This window comes from Pogona vitticeps, chromosome 6 (assembly GCF_051106095.1).
Source record: "Pogona vitticeps strain Pit_001003342236 chromosome 6, PviZW2.1, whole genome shotgun sequence".
In the NCBI taxonomy this organism is placed as follows: Eukaryota; Metazoa; Chordata; class Lepidosauria; order Squamata; family Agamidae; genus Pogona; species Pogona vitticeps.
This window is the reverse complement of record NC_135788.1, coordinates 87,944,272-87,960,265: the sequence shown is the minus strand read 5'-3', so window position 1 is coordinate 87,960,265 and position 15,994 is coordinate 87,944,272. Positions and strand designations below refer to the sequence as shown.

At 43.2% G+C, this 15,994-nt stretch overlaps 1 protein-coding gene across 1 annotated transcript; it reads right to left on the bottom strand.

The window, feature by feature from the left end:
• Positions 1-1,973: 1,973 nt before the first annotated feature.
• CD79B (CD79b molecule) lies at positions 1,974-12,153 on the bottom strand. The gene is made up of 6 exons (XM_020798014.3): positions 11,969-12,153; positions 7,040-7,081; positions 6,397-6,678; positions 5,841-5,959; positions 4,023-4,064; positions 1,974-3,337 (listed from the first exon to the last, which is right to left on the bottom strand). The coding sequence occupies exons 1-6, from the start codon at positions 12,036-12,038 to the stop codon at positions 3,239-3,241; spliced, it is 654 nt and encodes a 217-aa protein (XP_020653673.3). The 5' UTR covers positions 12,039-12,153; the 3' UTR covers positions 1,974-3,238.
• Between the last annotated feature and the right edge of the window lie 3,841 nt (positions 12,154-15,994).

Below are 15,994 nucleotides of genomic sequence, written 5' to 3'. Positions count from 1 at the left end.
AAGTTTGAGAGAGAGAGAGGACAGAACAGGACGTTTCCATCTCCCCCCCCACACAGTAGACAACAGTCCTCTGAAAATAATGTGCAGGTGACTGTGCTTATTGGATACCTCAAAATTGTGTACAGGCTACTTGCTAGAATGCTTTTCGACCACCCAGCAAATGGAACCCTTGGGAGTGCTAGAAAGACTCTATCTTTGATGGGGCAACCATGTTTCCATAGTATGTTTCTCCTGATTTATACAAACATGATACTCACATGTGTGTACTGTTGTAGACAAGAGGAGCCAGATATGGTGGGCAAGAAAGATTTCATTTTTAGGGAGCAGCTACTAATCAGGTTCCTAAATACAAAGAAACCAATCTGCAGTGCCCCCCATGTGCAGTGCAGGGGCATCCCCATATGAATCAGGCAACAACAGGTGAGGAAAATACAAGACCAAGAAAATCCTCAGAAATTTATAATTCTATTTTAGAAGATTTGAACAGGTCTGCCGAGGACAGGACCAAAGACAAGTCACTCATAGGGTCACCACCATCAACTGGAACTGACTTGATGACATATAACAAGGATAAAACATCCATGAGGGATCTTTCATCATTATCAGTCAGAGGAGAAATGAAGAAATCTGGCCAACTCTATGATCCAAAGTAGCAAGAGTTCAGGAATGATGCTGCTGTGCACTAAGAGCAACCTTAGCAGCATGAATGATGAGAATTTAGGTGCTTCAGGTACCATTTTCCAGGGCTGGGACTTGGCAGTAGACTTAGTGGAGTCATAGTGTAAATCATGCCCATGCACATTTGCAGAGTGTCTTCCCTATTGCTCCGTTGTGCAGTTGCAACCGTACAGATCCACACAGCTTTTTACAAATAGCTGAATAACGCAGAGAATGATGTAGAAGATCACACAAAGGAGAAACAAAAATGTTCCAAAGGGCAAGGTGGCCATAGGTAAAAGACAGGAGAAAGACTGTACTTTTGTGGCAAGGTTCCTATCTCTTATATGCAGCTGGAGAGACTTTTTTCGACCTAAGGGGCCTAATTCCAACTTGGAAAGTAACGCACTGGCGTATTCCAGCAGTGGGTTGGGGAAAAGGTAAGGCCAAGAGCAGAGCAGGTGAGCTAATGTTCTTACCATATAGGATGTGTGGCCACAAAGTGCAAACAGTAAGCAGCCTGAAACAGGTGGATTGCACACATCTGGTAAAGGCCCCAAAAGTGAATCCTGAGCAACTACTGCTCAAGGGCCTGCATAGTGCAGAGCAGGTTTCCGTTCAGCAACTATTAGGAGCCCAGGTGAGCTGGAAAGTGCTCTGCTGAATTCCATACAACAGCTGGAAAGGGCCCAACACTGGCATGGAGCCTGCAAAGTTTATTGCTGAATATGATGCCATAATTGGAAAAGTGGACTGCTGAATTCCATGGGGAGACTGGCGATAGAGTCGCACTGGCAAAGAGTTTGCATAGTTGAATAACAGAACAGCTGGGCAGAGAGCTAGCAATGGCAAAGAGCCCACAAATGAATTCCTCTCAGCAGCTGGCAAATGAATAGCCAAATTCAATGCACCGGTTTACATAGAGCTCAGAAAATGCACAGCTTAGTTTTTGCAGGAGTGGCATTGATTACTGGTTAGAGTGACAACTGAAGAAATCTGTGTCTAGGTGGGAGAACTTTGGGCCAAAAATGCCTTAGTGCGACAGCTTTTTGACAGGAAGAAATTCAACCTGTATTTCCTTCTCGAGCATAAGAACTTTATCTCTGAATTTTTCCTCACTACAGAAGTGTTTAAACTACAGGATTCCTTCCCAAGCAGGGCAATCACAGATGAAAATAAAACATCACTGATGCCAAAACCGTGTCCTAAATAGTATTTTGCCAGTCTAAGGGTGAAAAGTCAATACCTGTTGGGAAAGTATTTGTTTGTTTGTTTGTTTGTTTATTGAAACCGAAAGAAAAATCCTGCCAGTGAAATTAATGCAATGATGTCTGTTCTTTATTTTGTATTGTTTAATGCTTTTAAAAGCTTTTTAATTTTTAGAAGTTATTGCAGAAACACAAAGGAAATTGAAGTATCAGTCAAAAATATCTTGTTTGTCCTATTTAAATCTCATCTCCGTGAGCTTTCATCATTCCATATTTTCAGTCTCTTCATATCAACTTACAGTTGCCTTATTTATTTTTCTTATTTTGTATTTCTCATGAAAAGGTTTGTGTTCGTGGCATAGATTTTTAAGAAGATCAAAGGCTCTCTGGAACATCAAAGCAAAGTCTTGTCTTGTCCAGCATTCCCACAGTATTCTAAGAATTCTGTCTAGGAATGCACTGGGACACTTTCCAGTGTGTTCTTAAGCAACTAGTAAACTAAGGCAGACTTCTCCAGCATTAATGGTACCACATAGCAATCATGATAGCAATGATGTCCACTGATAACCTCACTCTCCTTTGTTACCTTTCTCAAGGGTGGAAGTTTGCTTAAAATAAGTTCCTCTAGCCGGCTGATCTGGCTGGGGCATGACAGGCAGAACTGAAAGTTGGTTATGAAAATCACTCTTTCCACCCATGGTCTTTATCTGGACCTATGATGACATTTTTCTGCATGACGTACCCTTTCTCTGTTGCATGCAGAAGTTGGGGTGGTATTAAACTCTGCTTTGTGAAATAGCAGGAAGGAAATGGATCAGGTTGAGTGAATCAAAGAAAAACAAGAGGAAACTGTATGAAGCACAGCAGTTCTTAGTATTGTTTAAAAGACTATTTGGACCAATGCTTTGGTATCAGTACTATGTGCTTTGTAGCAGTGTGGTGTATTAGAAGTATGTTTCCTGTACGTGTGCTGGTTATAAGTGTAGAGTATCAAATTAGAAAAAAATATGTATAGGCATCTATTGACCCCAATTTCATCTCTGCTCCAATATGCTTCATTTTACTTTTCTCTCTTTTTCTAGATGTGTGTTCTGTGTTGATTCTACCCCTTCTCTTCCCTGCCCTGGTGTTTGTGTGCCTTCTATCAGCAGTACCATGGGATCTGTTGCATTTGGTTCTAGCAATTCAGCTGGTTATTATCATGCAAGTGAGAGAGGCATTAAAAGCAATGACCCCCAAGTAGCAAATTCCCCCCCTCAGCCCCACCCCATCTTAACATTGCCCCAGATTGGGCTTTTTGCCCTGGAACATGGGCCATAGGTCAGGTCAGGTCAGATAATAACTTATGCCACTGGGAGATGGCGCAAAAGCATTCACTCCTCGCTCGGATGCTCTCCCAAATTCCACTTCTCTAGTTTCTCTTGGTAATTACCAATGTCTTCGTATGTATCAGCCATTTCAACCATCAGCCCCTGTACATGAACAAGAGTCGGATTAAGAGGCAGAAGGAAAAAAAATAAAATGCAGGAAACGAGGGCCGTGTCATTCCCAATGAGACGTCCATAATTTTTGGCAGTGTTCTGTGCTGGAAGCATTTAGAGCACTGGTTCCCAATCTTAGGTCCCCAGATGTCCTTGGACTAAAACTCCCAGAAGCCTTCACCACTAGCTGTGCTGGCCAAAAGTATATTAAAACACTCTCTGGGGATAATAGTGGAATTCCCTTTACATGCTACTTGCTAGCCAGTGGCATAGCGATGAGTGTGAGACAGAACTTCCTCCATGCAGAGAGAAGCACAGAAAACATCTGGTGAAAAGGAGGGAAGAAGCAGGTCCTGATCATGTGGGGAAGGAAATGGGGGATAGAGCCCTGACAGCCTGGTCCCAGTGGGAAATTCTGACTCAGGGACCAATCCAATTCAACACCCCTAATACATCCTTTCTTTCCTGTCACTTGTGTGCGTGCCAAGGCAACCCACCACCATCACATACTTTTTATTCTGCACCTGATTCCCTCCAACAGGTTACTGCAAATATTTCTTCTCCTCTGCTTTGGATGAAACCCCTCTATATTCCTGCCCTTCATGTTCTCTCCTCAGAAAGGACAACCCTTTTGTTTGCCTTTCTGTCTCAGAAAAAGCTTTACTCTTTTGCTTACCTCATAAGTGTGGTCCTCATGAGATGTATCCTTACTGCCACCCTGAAATGGAACAGAAGAACATTCTAGTTACTAAATATTGATTCATTTGAAAGTAAATGGGCTTTAAATAATGTTTCTTTTTATTTGTGAAGGCTTTCATGGCCGCGATCAAATGGTTGTTCTGGGTTTTTTGGGCTCTTTGGTCATGTTCTGAAGGTTGTTCTTCCTAACGTTTTGCCAGTCTCTGTGGCCGGCATCTTCGGAGGACAGCAACCTGTCCTCCGAAGATGCCGGCCACAGAGACTGGCGAAACGTTAGGAAGAACAACCTTCAGAACACGGCCAAAGAGCCCGAAAAACCCAGAACAACCAATGTTTCTTTTGCCTGTGTCATCAAGGCCTTATTATCTGCCTGGAAGGGAAAAGGGTAGTGAGGCATTCTTCAGCTTTTAAATTTCTGCTGCCCTGCATTGGTGCTCTGCTCTCTTCATTTTGTTAAAACTCACTGTCTTAATCACAGATGGGCAACAACAGAAAATTAAAAGGCCTGTTTCGCTGGAATAAGGACTTTTCCCAGATACCTGAAGATGGTTCAATAGAAGTAATCTTCTTGAATACTCTTTTACTTGTATCTTAAAGCCCATCCAGATTGGGGAGGCTGGGGTGGAGGGTCGGTTTCTTTCTAACATGGAGAAAAGTCTGCAGAGTTTGAAGGAGAACTTAGAATCATTAACTCTTTGTTTTTGTTTCTCTTTTTTTGGTGGTAAAACAGCATGTTACATTGAGCTTGTCAACATGAAGCAAAGGGTCACATGCAGCTGTGCTGGGGGGAAACCTCAAGTTCCCAACCCCAGTTTGGGGGAGGGGGCAGCCAGATGAAGCCTTGTTCTGTATTGAGTAGAACATTCCCGTAGCAGATACGATGTCTTTTGCCGGGGGTGGGGGAGAGTTCTAATTGTACATGCCTCCATAGGACCTGGTTTTGTTTGAGAGGAAGAATAATAGATGAGGATAACAGACCTGAGCAAAAGAGGGTTGCAATTTAAAAAAAAACCTCAGGTCCCCAGCAATATAAAATAACCCTGAAATGAAAGAGTAGCACTTCTGCCTTGGATGTTTAGCTAACACTTCACAGGTGCTCTTGGTGGGGATACAGGAGATGGCCTTCTGTGTTGCTGCTCCTAGACTTTGGAAATCCCTCCTGCAGGAGGCTAGACTAGCCCCATCTTTACTATCCTCCCACAAGCAAACAAAGTAGTTTCTGTTCAGGCAGGCTTTCCCTTTGTGACTAATTGTCTAAGTTGAGTTTTTAAGTGGATTGTTGTGCCTTGTTGCTTTTAAATGTGTTTTTAGTATTGACAACAACAACAACCTTCTTTCAGTGGAAGGGAAGTCCGTAAGTCTGAGAGATGTTGCCATTTGTTTTCCTAACCTCATTGGTAGATTCACCTCTAGATTTTGTTGGTCTCTAAATGTCCTGGAGCAAAGCCCCAGATGGTCCGTCCTAGTTAAGCCCCTGCCATGAGGTTAGCTGTGGTCCTTCTGATTGTTCAGGAAATGAGGTTCAGACTTTGGACTAGTTAGATTGCTGGTATTGGAGGCTGCTATTAAAATACTAGTTTGTCAGTTCATATAAGGTTTCTTCAACTTTGGAACCACTCCAAGCTGTGATATATACTTATTTATTTCGTTCATTTCATCTTGGTGTGTTTTTTAGAAACAAGATGAAATAAATGAATGAACTAATCATAACTCTAGGTGCACAACGCTGTGCTGTAGTAGCCTTTGATATAATCTGTCGTAAGTATTACCAATATCTGGAATGTTGGGCACTTACCTTCCCTCGGGTTAGCAACAGAGGCATGCTCACAAAAAGGACCAGAAGAACGGATTGAATCAAAATGATGGTATCCTTTAGCATATGCCGATCTCGCACTTGCTCAAAAGTACTGGCACCTTTAAAAAAATAAAAAGACAGGCCAACCTCAGTTCAGTGGTCTGGCACCTTGCCACACCTAGATGGTGAACACAGCTAGTCCAGGACAACTGAACTTTTAAAAGCATCCAGATATACAATCACATTTTTGCTTTCCTTTTGTGAAATGGAACCTTTCAAGTCTAGAGTAAGATATAAAACCCATGATGCAGTGTAAGTGTTCTATGCAAGCGCATAAATAGATCAAGCTTTTGCACTATTTCAGATATAGCACACTTGACTCTCTAAATGGGATCAAATGGAATCTGAGATGTATATCTTCCTTGGAAATGTGTGGCTTAAAAGAAAAATGGACTTTCAGGTGGAGAACTTCCGGAGGACTGCTCAGAAACCCACATGTGAAACATTGGAAGCAAGCTATTAGACAAAAGATCTATGTAGAAGATCAAAAATTCACCCATGACTTTCAGTTCAGTGCCACAGCAGCCGTATGAGATGTTTCTCGCGCAGAAGTAGATTCCACTGTCGGTTCCTTCTATCTTTTTGATACGCATCGTCATTCTTGAGTCATTAACTGCAAGGTGGATTCTGGAATTGTTTGTGAGCTCCTGCTCCTTGCCATTCTCTGATGTTTTGTACCACTTTGCCTTTGCATCCGGAATACAATGGAAGTAAATTGTGGACCCCCGCTTTGCAGCAATGAAGCGCACATGTGTCAATTCCAAAGAAGTTGCAGGGCCTAAATAAGAGATGAGAATCAAACAAATCACCTTGGAAAGGTGGGAGCAGAATAAGAAAAGAGACATCCTACTTCCAGTTCTTTCGTGTCTGCTTAGAACGTGATTTGGCACAAATTTCAAAACTCTAGGTGAAAGATATTTTCATCTAGAGTCAGCCATTGAATTCTAAGCCTAAAGAATTACTATGGCACAGTTTTAAAAAGCCCCATCTGGAAGCACCCCTAATCTGAAGCTAGATTCATCTGACCAACCAGGATTTCACACAGGAATATCAAGCTCAGAAAATGAAAGGAAAACAGTTACATATCCATTTTGAAACTGGCCATAAAGAAAGGTATTATCCTGAGAATAATCATTTACCTGATTTTTGGTACGTCCTGTTGATTTCTGTGGTATTCATACCTAGAGAAAAAAGAGAGAGAGATTCTGGAAAAAGGTGCATGTATACATTCAGCCAAAATTGAAATACAGTTTCCCTTTCTTATATGATTTTCATATTTTGGTAAAATGACATTTTCCCACCCTGCCTTGAAAGGGGGACTACAATATATACAGAGCCCGTTCATGAATAGGAACTTGTATTCTTCAGACCCAGTGGATTAATCATGAAGAATGCAACAACAGAGGGGAATGGAAGCTAGCTGAGGGCCTTTTGAATAACACTCTAATTATGCTTATGACTTCTTCCATCTCCCATGGCACACATTAATTTGCCCCAGCTGCTTGTTAAAGGAATACGAAGCTGAAGCTCTGAACAATCAAGGACGATTGTGGGCTTCTTTCCAGATAAATTGCGACCTTCTTGGGCAGTCCTTCACATGGAAGAAAATACTCTTGGATTCTGTGAGAAATATGCCTTGGTAATAAAGTGTAGGATTGTAGCCTGAGATCACAAAATGTATGAGGAAGCATGTGGCAGGATTCTGCTGTGAAGAAAGTTGATGTCCATGCAATCCAAAGTTCCACCACTGGGTTTATCTAGGCTTACAATGTTTTCTTGGGGTCATTAATTGTTTTCTGTTCCAGCATTTTCTCCTTCTATGTCTATCGGAACCAGGAACTTGTCAAACTGTGGGCTGGGCTCAATTGCATGGTCTTTTCCCCCTGAAGCGACCTTTTCAGGCCCAGAGGCAATAACTGCGGCAGTGTCCATCACTGCAGATTCTGTGCCTTGGGTTTAATCTGAGCTAGGTTTAACATGGCCAGATGCCATAGAGGTCAGGACTCATGGAACTGTACTAGTTGTGAAGGAGAGAAGAATTTATGGACACAAGAAGTTGCAGTATACCAAGCATCAAAAGGCACATCAGGAAAATACAACTTTCCTGCTTTTGCAATGGCTTTGCACTACCAACACAAGCCCCTTTGGTATGCTCCCCTTTGGAGGGACATGGTGGCGCTGCGGGTTAAATCACAGAAGCGTCTGCGCTGCAAGGTCAGAAGACCGGCAGTTGTAAGATCGGATCCACACGACGGAGTGAGCTCCCATCACTTGTCCCAGCTCCTGCCAACCTGGCAGTTTGAAAACATGCAAATGCAAATTTATATAAATATATAAATAGGTACCACCATTGTGGGAAGGTAATGGCGTTCTGTGTCTAGTCATGCTGGCCACGTGACCACGGAAACTGTCTACGGACAAACGCTGGCTCTACTGCTTGGAAACGGGGATGAGCACCACGCCCTAGAGTTGGACACAACTGGACAAATTGTCAAGGGGAAACTTTACCTTAGAATTAGGCATGTAAAGTAAACTGTTGTTTATATTCTGACAATCCTACCAATGATAGTCACTAGGGATGGGATTTTCATATTTCAAGGCCTCTCACCTCCAGATTTCACCTGAAATCCCCCAAGCAGAATTCTGGGAATGAGAGAGCACAAATATTGAGCAAAAGCAAGGTTCTCCATTACCTTCCAGATGTTTCAGGTCCGAAGCAGCAGCACCAGCAGCCCCTGCTGTCAAATAGCAAGCCTAACAAATCTCCCTGGAATTCACTACAGTGCTATATGAGAAGTGTACTTTTCCTACCCATCGAGAGCTGTACAGAGCCTCTCATGGAACAACCTTGCTTCTGCTCAATATTTTGCTCTTCCATTCCCAGAATTTTGTCTGGGGATTCCAAATGAATTCTGGGGTGGGAGTCCTTGAAATATTAAAATTTTATCTTCTGCAGTCACACTTCTGCTTTTAGCATGCTTTCACAACCACATCCTTTTTGCCATTTAAGGGAGCACTGCTTCAAGATAAGAGATCAGTGTCTCTTTTAGTAAGAACCTGAATCAGATTATTCTTGAAGGCTTTCACGGCCAAGATCCAATGGTTGTTGTAGGTTTTTCAGCCTGTTTGGCCATGTTCTTGAGGTTTTTGTTCCTAACATTTCACCAGTCTCTGTGGCCGGCATCTTCAGAGGACAGGAGTTAGTCAGAGTTCTAACATCCTCTAAAGATGCCATCCACAAAGACTGGTGAAGTGTTAGGGGAAAAAAACCTTCCAGAACACGGCCAAACAGCCCAAAAAACCTACCACAACCACCTGAGTCAGATTCTTGGCACATCTAGTTCAGTGTTATTGAAAGCAGCTCTTCAGGCCTTCAGGAAGGAGTTTTCCCAGCCTTTCCTGGATATGCCAGTGACTGAACATTGGGTTTTCTGCGTGCAAAACACGCTCAGTGCCAGAGAGTGGTGGCCTCTTCTGGAGAATCAGCAAGTGCGCATTCCAGAAGGCTCAGCCTACATGACAAGCTGTATTTGCTGAAATCCGCCTTTCTACATAACAGTTGTAAGTAGAACAGCCCTGTCCCCTTTTGTACCTGGCCACTCCCGCTGTGCTTAGCTAGACATTGTTCAGCCCCTTGATCTACTTTGGTTCCCTAGATTAATATCTGAGAACACTTCACCGGATGGGCTTATTCCTTTTTTCTATGTAAAACACTTTCAGTGCCATGGTCAGGAGAAGAAAGGTGGCATAGAAATAAACTAAAATAGCTTTGAAACTGCTGTTTCTGGAAACCAAATATCGATCTTTCCAGTGTTTTCCCCAGTTTGAAGCAGGTGGACAGGAAACATTATAGTTTTATATTTCATTGCATGCAACCCCCTCCCTATCCCTGTCTCTATGAATATCTCTGTGGGAACTGCAGAAAGTTAAACCCTAAAGCAGAATGCCCAGGCTTGATCTCACCTCCTTTCAGCCCCCCCACCCCACCCCCGCAGGGAAGACTGAGAAAAACCTGACCTCAATACCCCAGACAGCCTGTCTCCCAAACAGAAGAGAAAGGCCCACTAAAGGCGGGTTAAGGCACTTCACTCTACTTTTCTAGGGCTTAATTCCTAAAACAAAAAAGTCAAAGGACAGCCAATGCAGAGGTCATTGGGCTGACTTCTCAGACAGACCTTTCCATCCATCGGACCCCTTGCCCTTTAAAAAGGTTTGGTTTCCCTTTTTTTTGTAACACCTCCCATCCTAGGGCCAGCTGTCTAAGGGCCTAATCACACCTGCCAAAAGAACCCCAGTCATACTGAATCTTTCCATACTTCTGTTGTACCAATAGATTTATTTTCGCATTCATGTGGTGTATATACTTGTGGAAACATTCACATTTTTTAACTGTACTGATTCATTTCTTTCTATTTGAACAGTTATAGCAGGCTACACTGCTCTTAATTTGTCTGGATTCATTTCCTCTACTGTTTCTGGGGGCAATCAGGCCCCCTTGCCCTTTTAAAAAAAAAACAAAATTGATCCATCAGCAGTGCAGTAGAGAGCTCCGAGCCTTCTCTCCTCCTCTCCTTTTCCCATCCCTCCTTTATACGACTCTTTTGCAAAGGAAATAAATTGACAGCACAAAGTTTTACAAGTCTTTTGCACAGCGCCAGGAGTTGGAAACAAGTTTTGAAAGACCTGCAAAGTATCATGAAAAGCAGGGTTAAAAAAAGAGAGAGGAGTCCAAATGCTCCTTTCTTTACAATTAAAAGCAGGAAATATCTCTGCTCAAGCCCTCTTTCAACCGCAGAGGAGGGGGAGAAGGCCGTATCCTTTGAGCTGTCCCCTTCAGAGCATCATATTTATATTGTTTTTGCAGGAACAGTGACTGCTACTGCCAATGTATTGAAATACCTTTAAAAAAAATAATAATGAAAAAAAAACCCTACCCCTTTGCAAAGGAAATAAATCAACAGCAATGTTCACACAGGCTGAAACAATAAGGAACGAAGCAATTCATCATCAGTATAAATTTAAAGAACCCTGCCGGCAAGGGGGAAAATAACCTGGAAATAAACTGTTGGCTGGGAAAAGGAGTTGATCTTGGCCATGTATCGTGTGTTCAGAAATTTATGAAATGATCTTAAAAACAGCCATATTGGTGTAGCTGGGGTTCTTTTGCCTGGTGCAATCCAGCCCTAAGACAGAGCAGCAAAAGCCTCTGCCTAAAAGTCACAGTGCATAAGTGCTCCAGAGCCCGTCGAGCTATTTGGGTACCTGAGCTGTGGCCAAGAACAAAAAACAACATCCCTTCCAGTGCCTGCCCCAATTCCTGGTAATGAAAATAAAGCAATTACACAGCAAATAATTGAGCAATGTGCTGCTCTTCAGTGCAAATCTGTAGCAGCATATTGTCTAATGGCAGGGCTGGCCTTATTCCTCCTCACTGCATGGTTAAGGGTCATCGTGACCTCTTCTTTAAAGAGGACTGTTGTCTACCTGAAGAGCTGTAAGATGGCAGTCCTACGTAAGTTTTCAGGAGTCCTCTTGCTTAAAAATAAATGCTGTAAGAACCATGACCATCAGGTTGCCCATCTACAGTTTGTGTATAGACAACTGATTGTGGAGATACAATGGCCGGTTAGCAATCTTTCCCACTCTAGAATGAGATATACTATATTTCTTTGCATCATCGTCATCATTCTTTATTACGGTCGCAGACCAGCAAGACTATATTTCTTTTTAAATTATAGTAATATTTTCCCAGTTTCTAAATTCTTCTCTAGGTACAAATGTTTGTCCTTTTTTTGACATTTTTTGGGGGGAAGCAGTTTATACAGGTCCTCCTTTTTGGCAATGTCTAAGTGGTTAGACTAGTATGGTTTGCCTAAATTAGCAACAGGAGCCAGCTTCTGCTCTGCCACCAAGAATTTCTAGAAGTTTTGACGTTGATGTTTAGCTTCAAGGCAGGTCAGTCAAACCCTCCACCCATAAATGATTCCCCCCCCCCCCCCGGCCCCTGTTGAAATTGAAGTAGCCAAGTCATTCAGCTGAGGGAGCAAAGAAGATGGAAAAAAACGTACCTGTGACTGCAAGCACAAGTCCCATTGTCACCCGAAATACCCCACAGGGGTGGAAAAGAGAAGCGGCCATTGCCCAGTGGAAACCTGAAACTCAAGCGATGGTGCTTCACTTGAGAAAACACAGCCAGCCCCTCTGGTCGAACTTCTTTCTTTTGAGAAACTGAAAATGTTGAGCCTTCTCCCTGACTAGGTCTCCGTTTCCTGTCCATGTAAATGCAGTTGTGAGGAGGCAGCCCCTTGGGACCTTGCCTTTGGAACCAGGTGCAATCTGTCATGCAAGCAGAGGTGCCACGGCTGAACAATTTGACCACAGCAAAGAAGCGGTGATTGGAAGGTTAGGTGGGTAGCTGGGGTTGCCACCAGTGCTGGCAATAATAACCTTGAGGATGAAGATGGTAGCAAGTCCCACAGGAGGAGTTTCTCAGAGCAATGTAAAGCAAAATGTTAGAAAAGCCGTGCAAAGAAAAGAAAGCAGGAAGTGGCAGCGGCGGGGGGGGGATCATTTGTGAACAGAAGGTTTGATTGACTTACTTCGGAGCTAGACATTCATTTCTAAACTCGACGTAGTCAGACTTTGAGAAAACATATTAAAATCAAGGAGATTTTCATCAGTGGATCTGGTTATTTCATTTAATCAAAGTATTTATTTGTTACTTGACCACCTTACTTTTCTCTCCAATTAGCCCATTGTGGTGTACCTGGATTTCATCTGTCACACTTTCTCTGCAGAACAATCCCGTGAGGAGGGTCCAGCTGTCTCCTTCTTCCAGTTCTATTAGGCGTCTCAAGCTTTGGGAGCAAAGAGGGTAAAGCTGATTCACATAATCACCAACCATGGAGATATTTCTAAGAAAAGGGTGTTAAATCCCAGCATAATCACTGGCAGAGTTTAACAAATGGGGTGTGTGTGTGTGTGTGTGTGTGTGTGTGTGTGTGTGTGTGTGTGTGTGTGTGTGTGTGTGTGTGTGTGTGTGTGTGTGTGTGTGTGTGTGTGTGTGTGTGTGTGTGTGTGTGTGTGTGTGTGTGTGTGTGTGTGTGTGTGTGTGTGTGTGTGTGTGTGTGTGTGTGTGTTTGAGAGAGAGAGAGAGAATTGTTTTAGCCAGTGGATGCTGAAAACATGATCTGGAATCCTACTGGTGCTTGCATAAAGGTTGCCATTGCTAGTTGTGACCCTGGGAGGAAGGGCATGAAGACAAAACCTCATCCCTGATGTTTGTGCCTCGACTCTGACAACACATCCCGTAATCATGGGAGTACATGCATCCCTTAGAGTCGGACAGATCAATTTTTCATCAATCGTCCTACAAATGTTTAGGTTAGTAGTGTAGCTGTCACCATATTCTGGTGGCAGAGCTTCTGAGGTTCCTGTATCTTTTTTCACTGTTTCCCCCTCAGTGGCCCTTCAGCCATTCTTTTTGCGGGCACACCCGGAATGGCCTGCTGTGATGCAAAATCTACAGAACAGGCTGTGTTTGTAAGCTCTGTTTCCCTCCTGGGTGCTACGCTGGCCCTCCCTTGTGGCTCTTTGGCAAGCCATTGTTGGCTTCATTTAGAAGCAGTTTTGTCCCTTGCAAGGCAGGTTTCACCCACAACATGGCACAGTCAGGACACCCTGCCATGGTAGCAGCTTGACACGCAGACATTCCTATTCATCACAGACTCGGATTTCACATTCGCGTCTTTGGGACCACAGTTGCATCAGATCAAACATGGCTTTCTTCCACTGATGCCATTGCCCGGAACTGACATTCGAATGGGACATGTCCTGTACATTGGGGATTAATATTCTATGAGGACACACTGTTCCCACAACTGGGGAAAACAAGTAGCCAGGGAGCTGTTTTTTTCCTAAGTGGTGGGGGCATTGATGGGAAAGACAAATACCACCACTGAAGGTACATTTTTCAATAGAGTCACATTGCTTGTTTGAGAAGTAACATAGCAAAGAAAGCTAGCATTCAAAGTTGTAAGGCTGGATTTTGTCAAGCCTTAGACCCTCTCAGAATGCATTGACTAAAGTTGCTTTTGTACTAGAGCACTTTAATGCTGGAGAGGCATTAACTTTTCTGCTGTTAGCTATAATTGGAAGTTCACTTCCACATACCACAAGTAGAGTTGGTTTTGGAAGTTCATGCCAGTTCAGCAGCACAGCACTACAGGTGCTACACCAGTGGTGTCGAACTGTGGCCCTCCAGATGTTCTTGGACTTCAACTCCCAGAAGCCTTCACCACCACCTCTGCTGGCCAGGATTTCTGGGAGTTGAAGGCCAAGAACATCTGGAGGGCCACAGTTCGACACCACTGTGCTACACGGTCTCCCCCTCTCTGCCAGCTGTCCTGCTCACCAGCCGACACACACTGCTCTTCCTCTCCTCTTTGTGCAATTGTCCAGTCCCAGCAGGAGTGCCTCCATCCCTACTCCACCTCCTCCAGCAGCTGCCCACTCAGACGAGGAGGTGGGGTAGAAATTCCTGCAGCGCTGCCTTTGACTGGGCGGCTGCTAGAGGAGGTGAAGGAGGGACCCAGACACTCCTCCTGGGAGTGGAAGATCATGCGAAGAAGAGGGAAAGAGCAGCACATGCCTGTGGACTGGCACAAATCTCCAAACCAAGGTTTGTGCCCATCATTAACCACAAGTGCTATATAATTTGCCAGTGCCACCTTCTGTGGCCCACATCTTACTCAATATGTTTGCTCAGAACAATGGGCCTTTTCAGTGTTGATTTAAAACTTTCTTCTTGCAGTTTCCATTTCTTTTGCTGCTCCTTATTTCCTGGAGGAATAATGGCTAATATCTTTTAAATTGTTTGCTGAATAGCCTGTTTTAATTGCCCCAGCGTTCCTGCATAAAGGGAAGGCTTCAATTACTGCTTTTTGTTTTTAAAAAGATTAGTTTTACCTGCTTGAGCCCTCATCGAGAGCATCCTCCTGAAGTCCTCCTGAGCATGACATGAATATAGTACATAAACACAAAGCCAGGATGAATCTGAGAATTTATGTTTTGTAGTAACAGAACTTTCAGGTTAACTCAAATGGCAAAAACATAAAAGAGGCCCTTCCTTCCACTTTCAGAGTCTTCCATACTTGATGATAGAGAATCTCTGAAATATGAAAGATCTGGTATTCCAAAAGAGAGGTTAATGAACATTATGGATTTCTTTTGTATTTCATATTACCCTACTTTTTTGCCTTTTACTTTATTGATGTTCGAAGGGATTTCCCCCATTTCCTGTATTGTTGCCTGGAATGCCTGGCTGCCTGTCCTTCACCTGATAAGACTATTGCCTGCACTGCTGTACTGCAGCTGTCAAAGTGGTAGAAGGGAGAGCTGTCTCCCCAATCCCCATATTTGGGGTTGGAAGCTTTGACAATACGTACTGTCCTTAGTGAGTATATGTTTTATGTTGATTATGATCATGATGATGAATTCTTTTTCTCATCTATGCTGTTTCCTGCTGATGAACTAAGGAGGATCTTGATGTGAGGATGAATGTGAGCTTTAAAGTACTGTGTAGATCTGTGGATGATTGATTGTTCTTTCTCTTGTATTGCGGTTATCCAGTTTTGGAGTAGATGGTTGTCTTTTGTCTTTCCAATTTTGAGGATTCTGTAGGGCTTAATTGGGTCTAGCACCAGAAAGGAGAATGGAAAATCCAAAACAAAAGAACCGTAATATTTGGGTACTTTCTAGATTTATCAAAAGGTTCTGAAACCAAAAGAATCAAAACCAAAAAAAGAAATACTGTACTCCCTCTCCAAAAGACAGTGGAATGAAAGAAATACTGTACAGTATTAGTTTTTGCACTGCACATCCCTAATGTTCAGTATTGAGACTTGGCACAGAACATGCAGAGAAATAGTACAGAAGAGTGTTGGTGCCTACATTCACATATAGGTACATAAACAGTGTATTTGAGGACACATATGTATATATTCTGCCTAATTTTTGAGTAACAACAAGTAGCCCTTGCCTCAGTGAGAAGCTGAGAACTGAGATGTTCCAGCTGAACTGAGAACTGGGGGGAA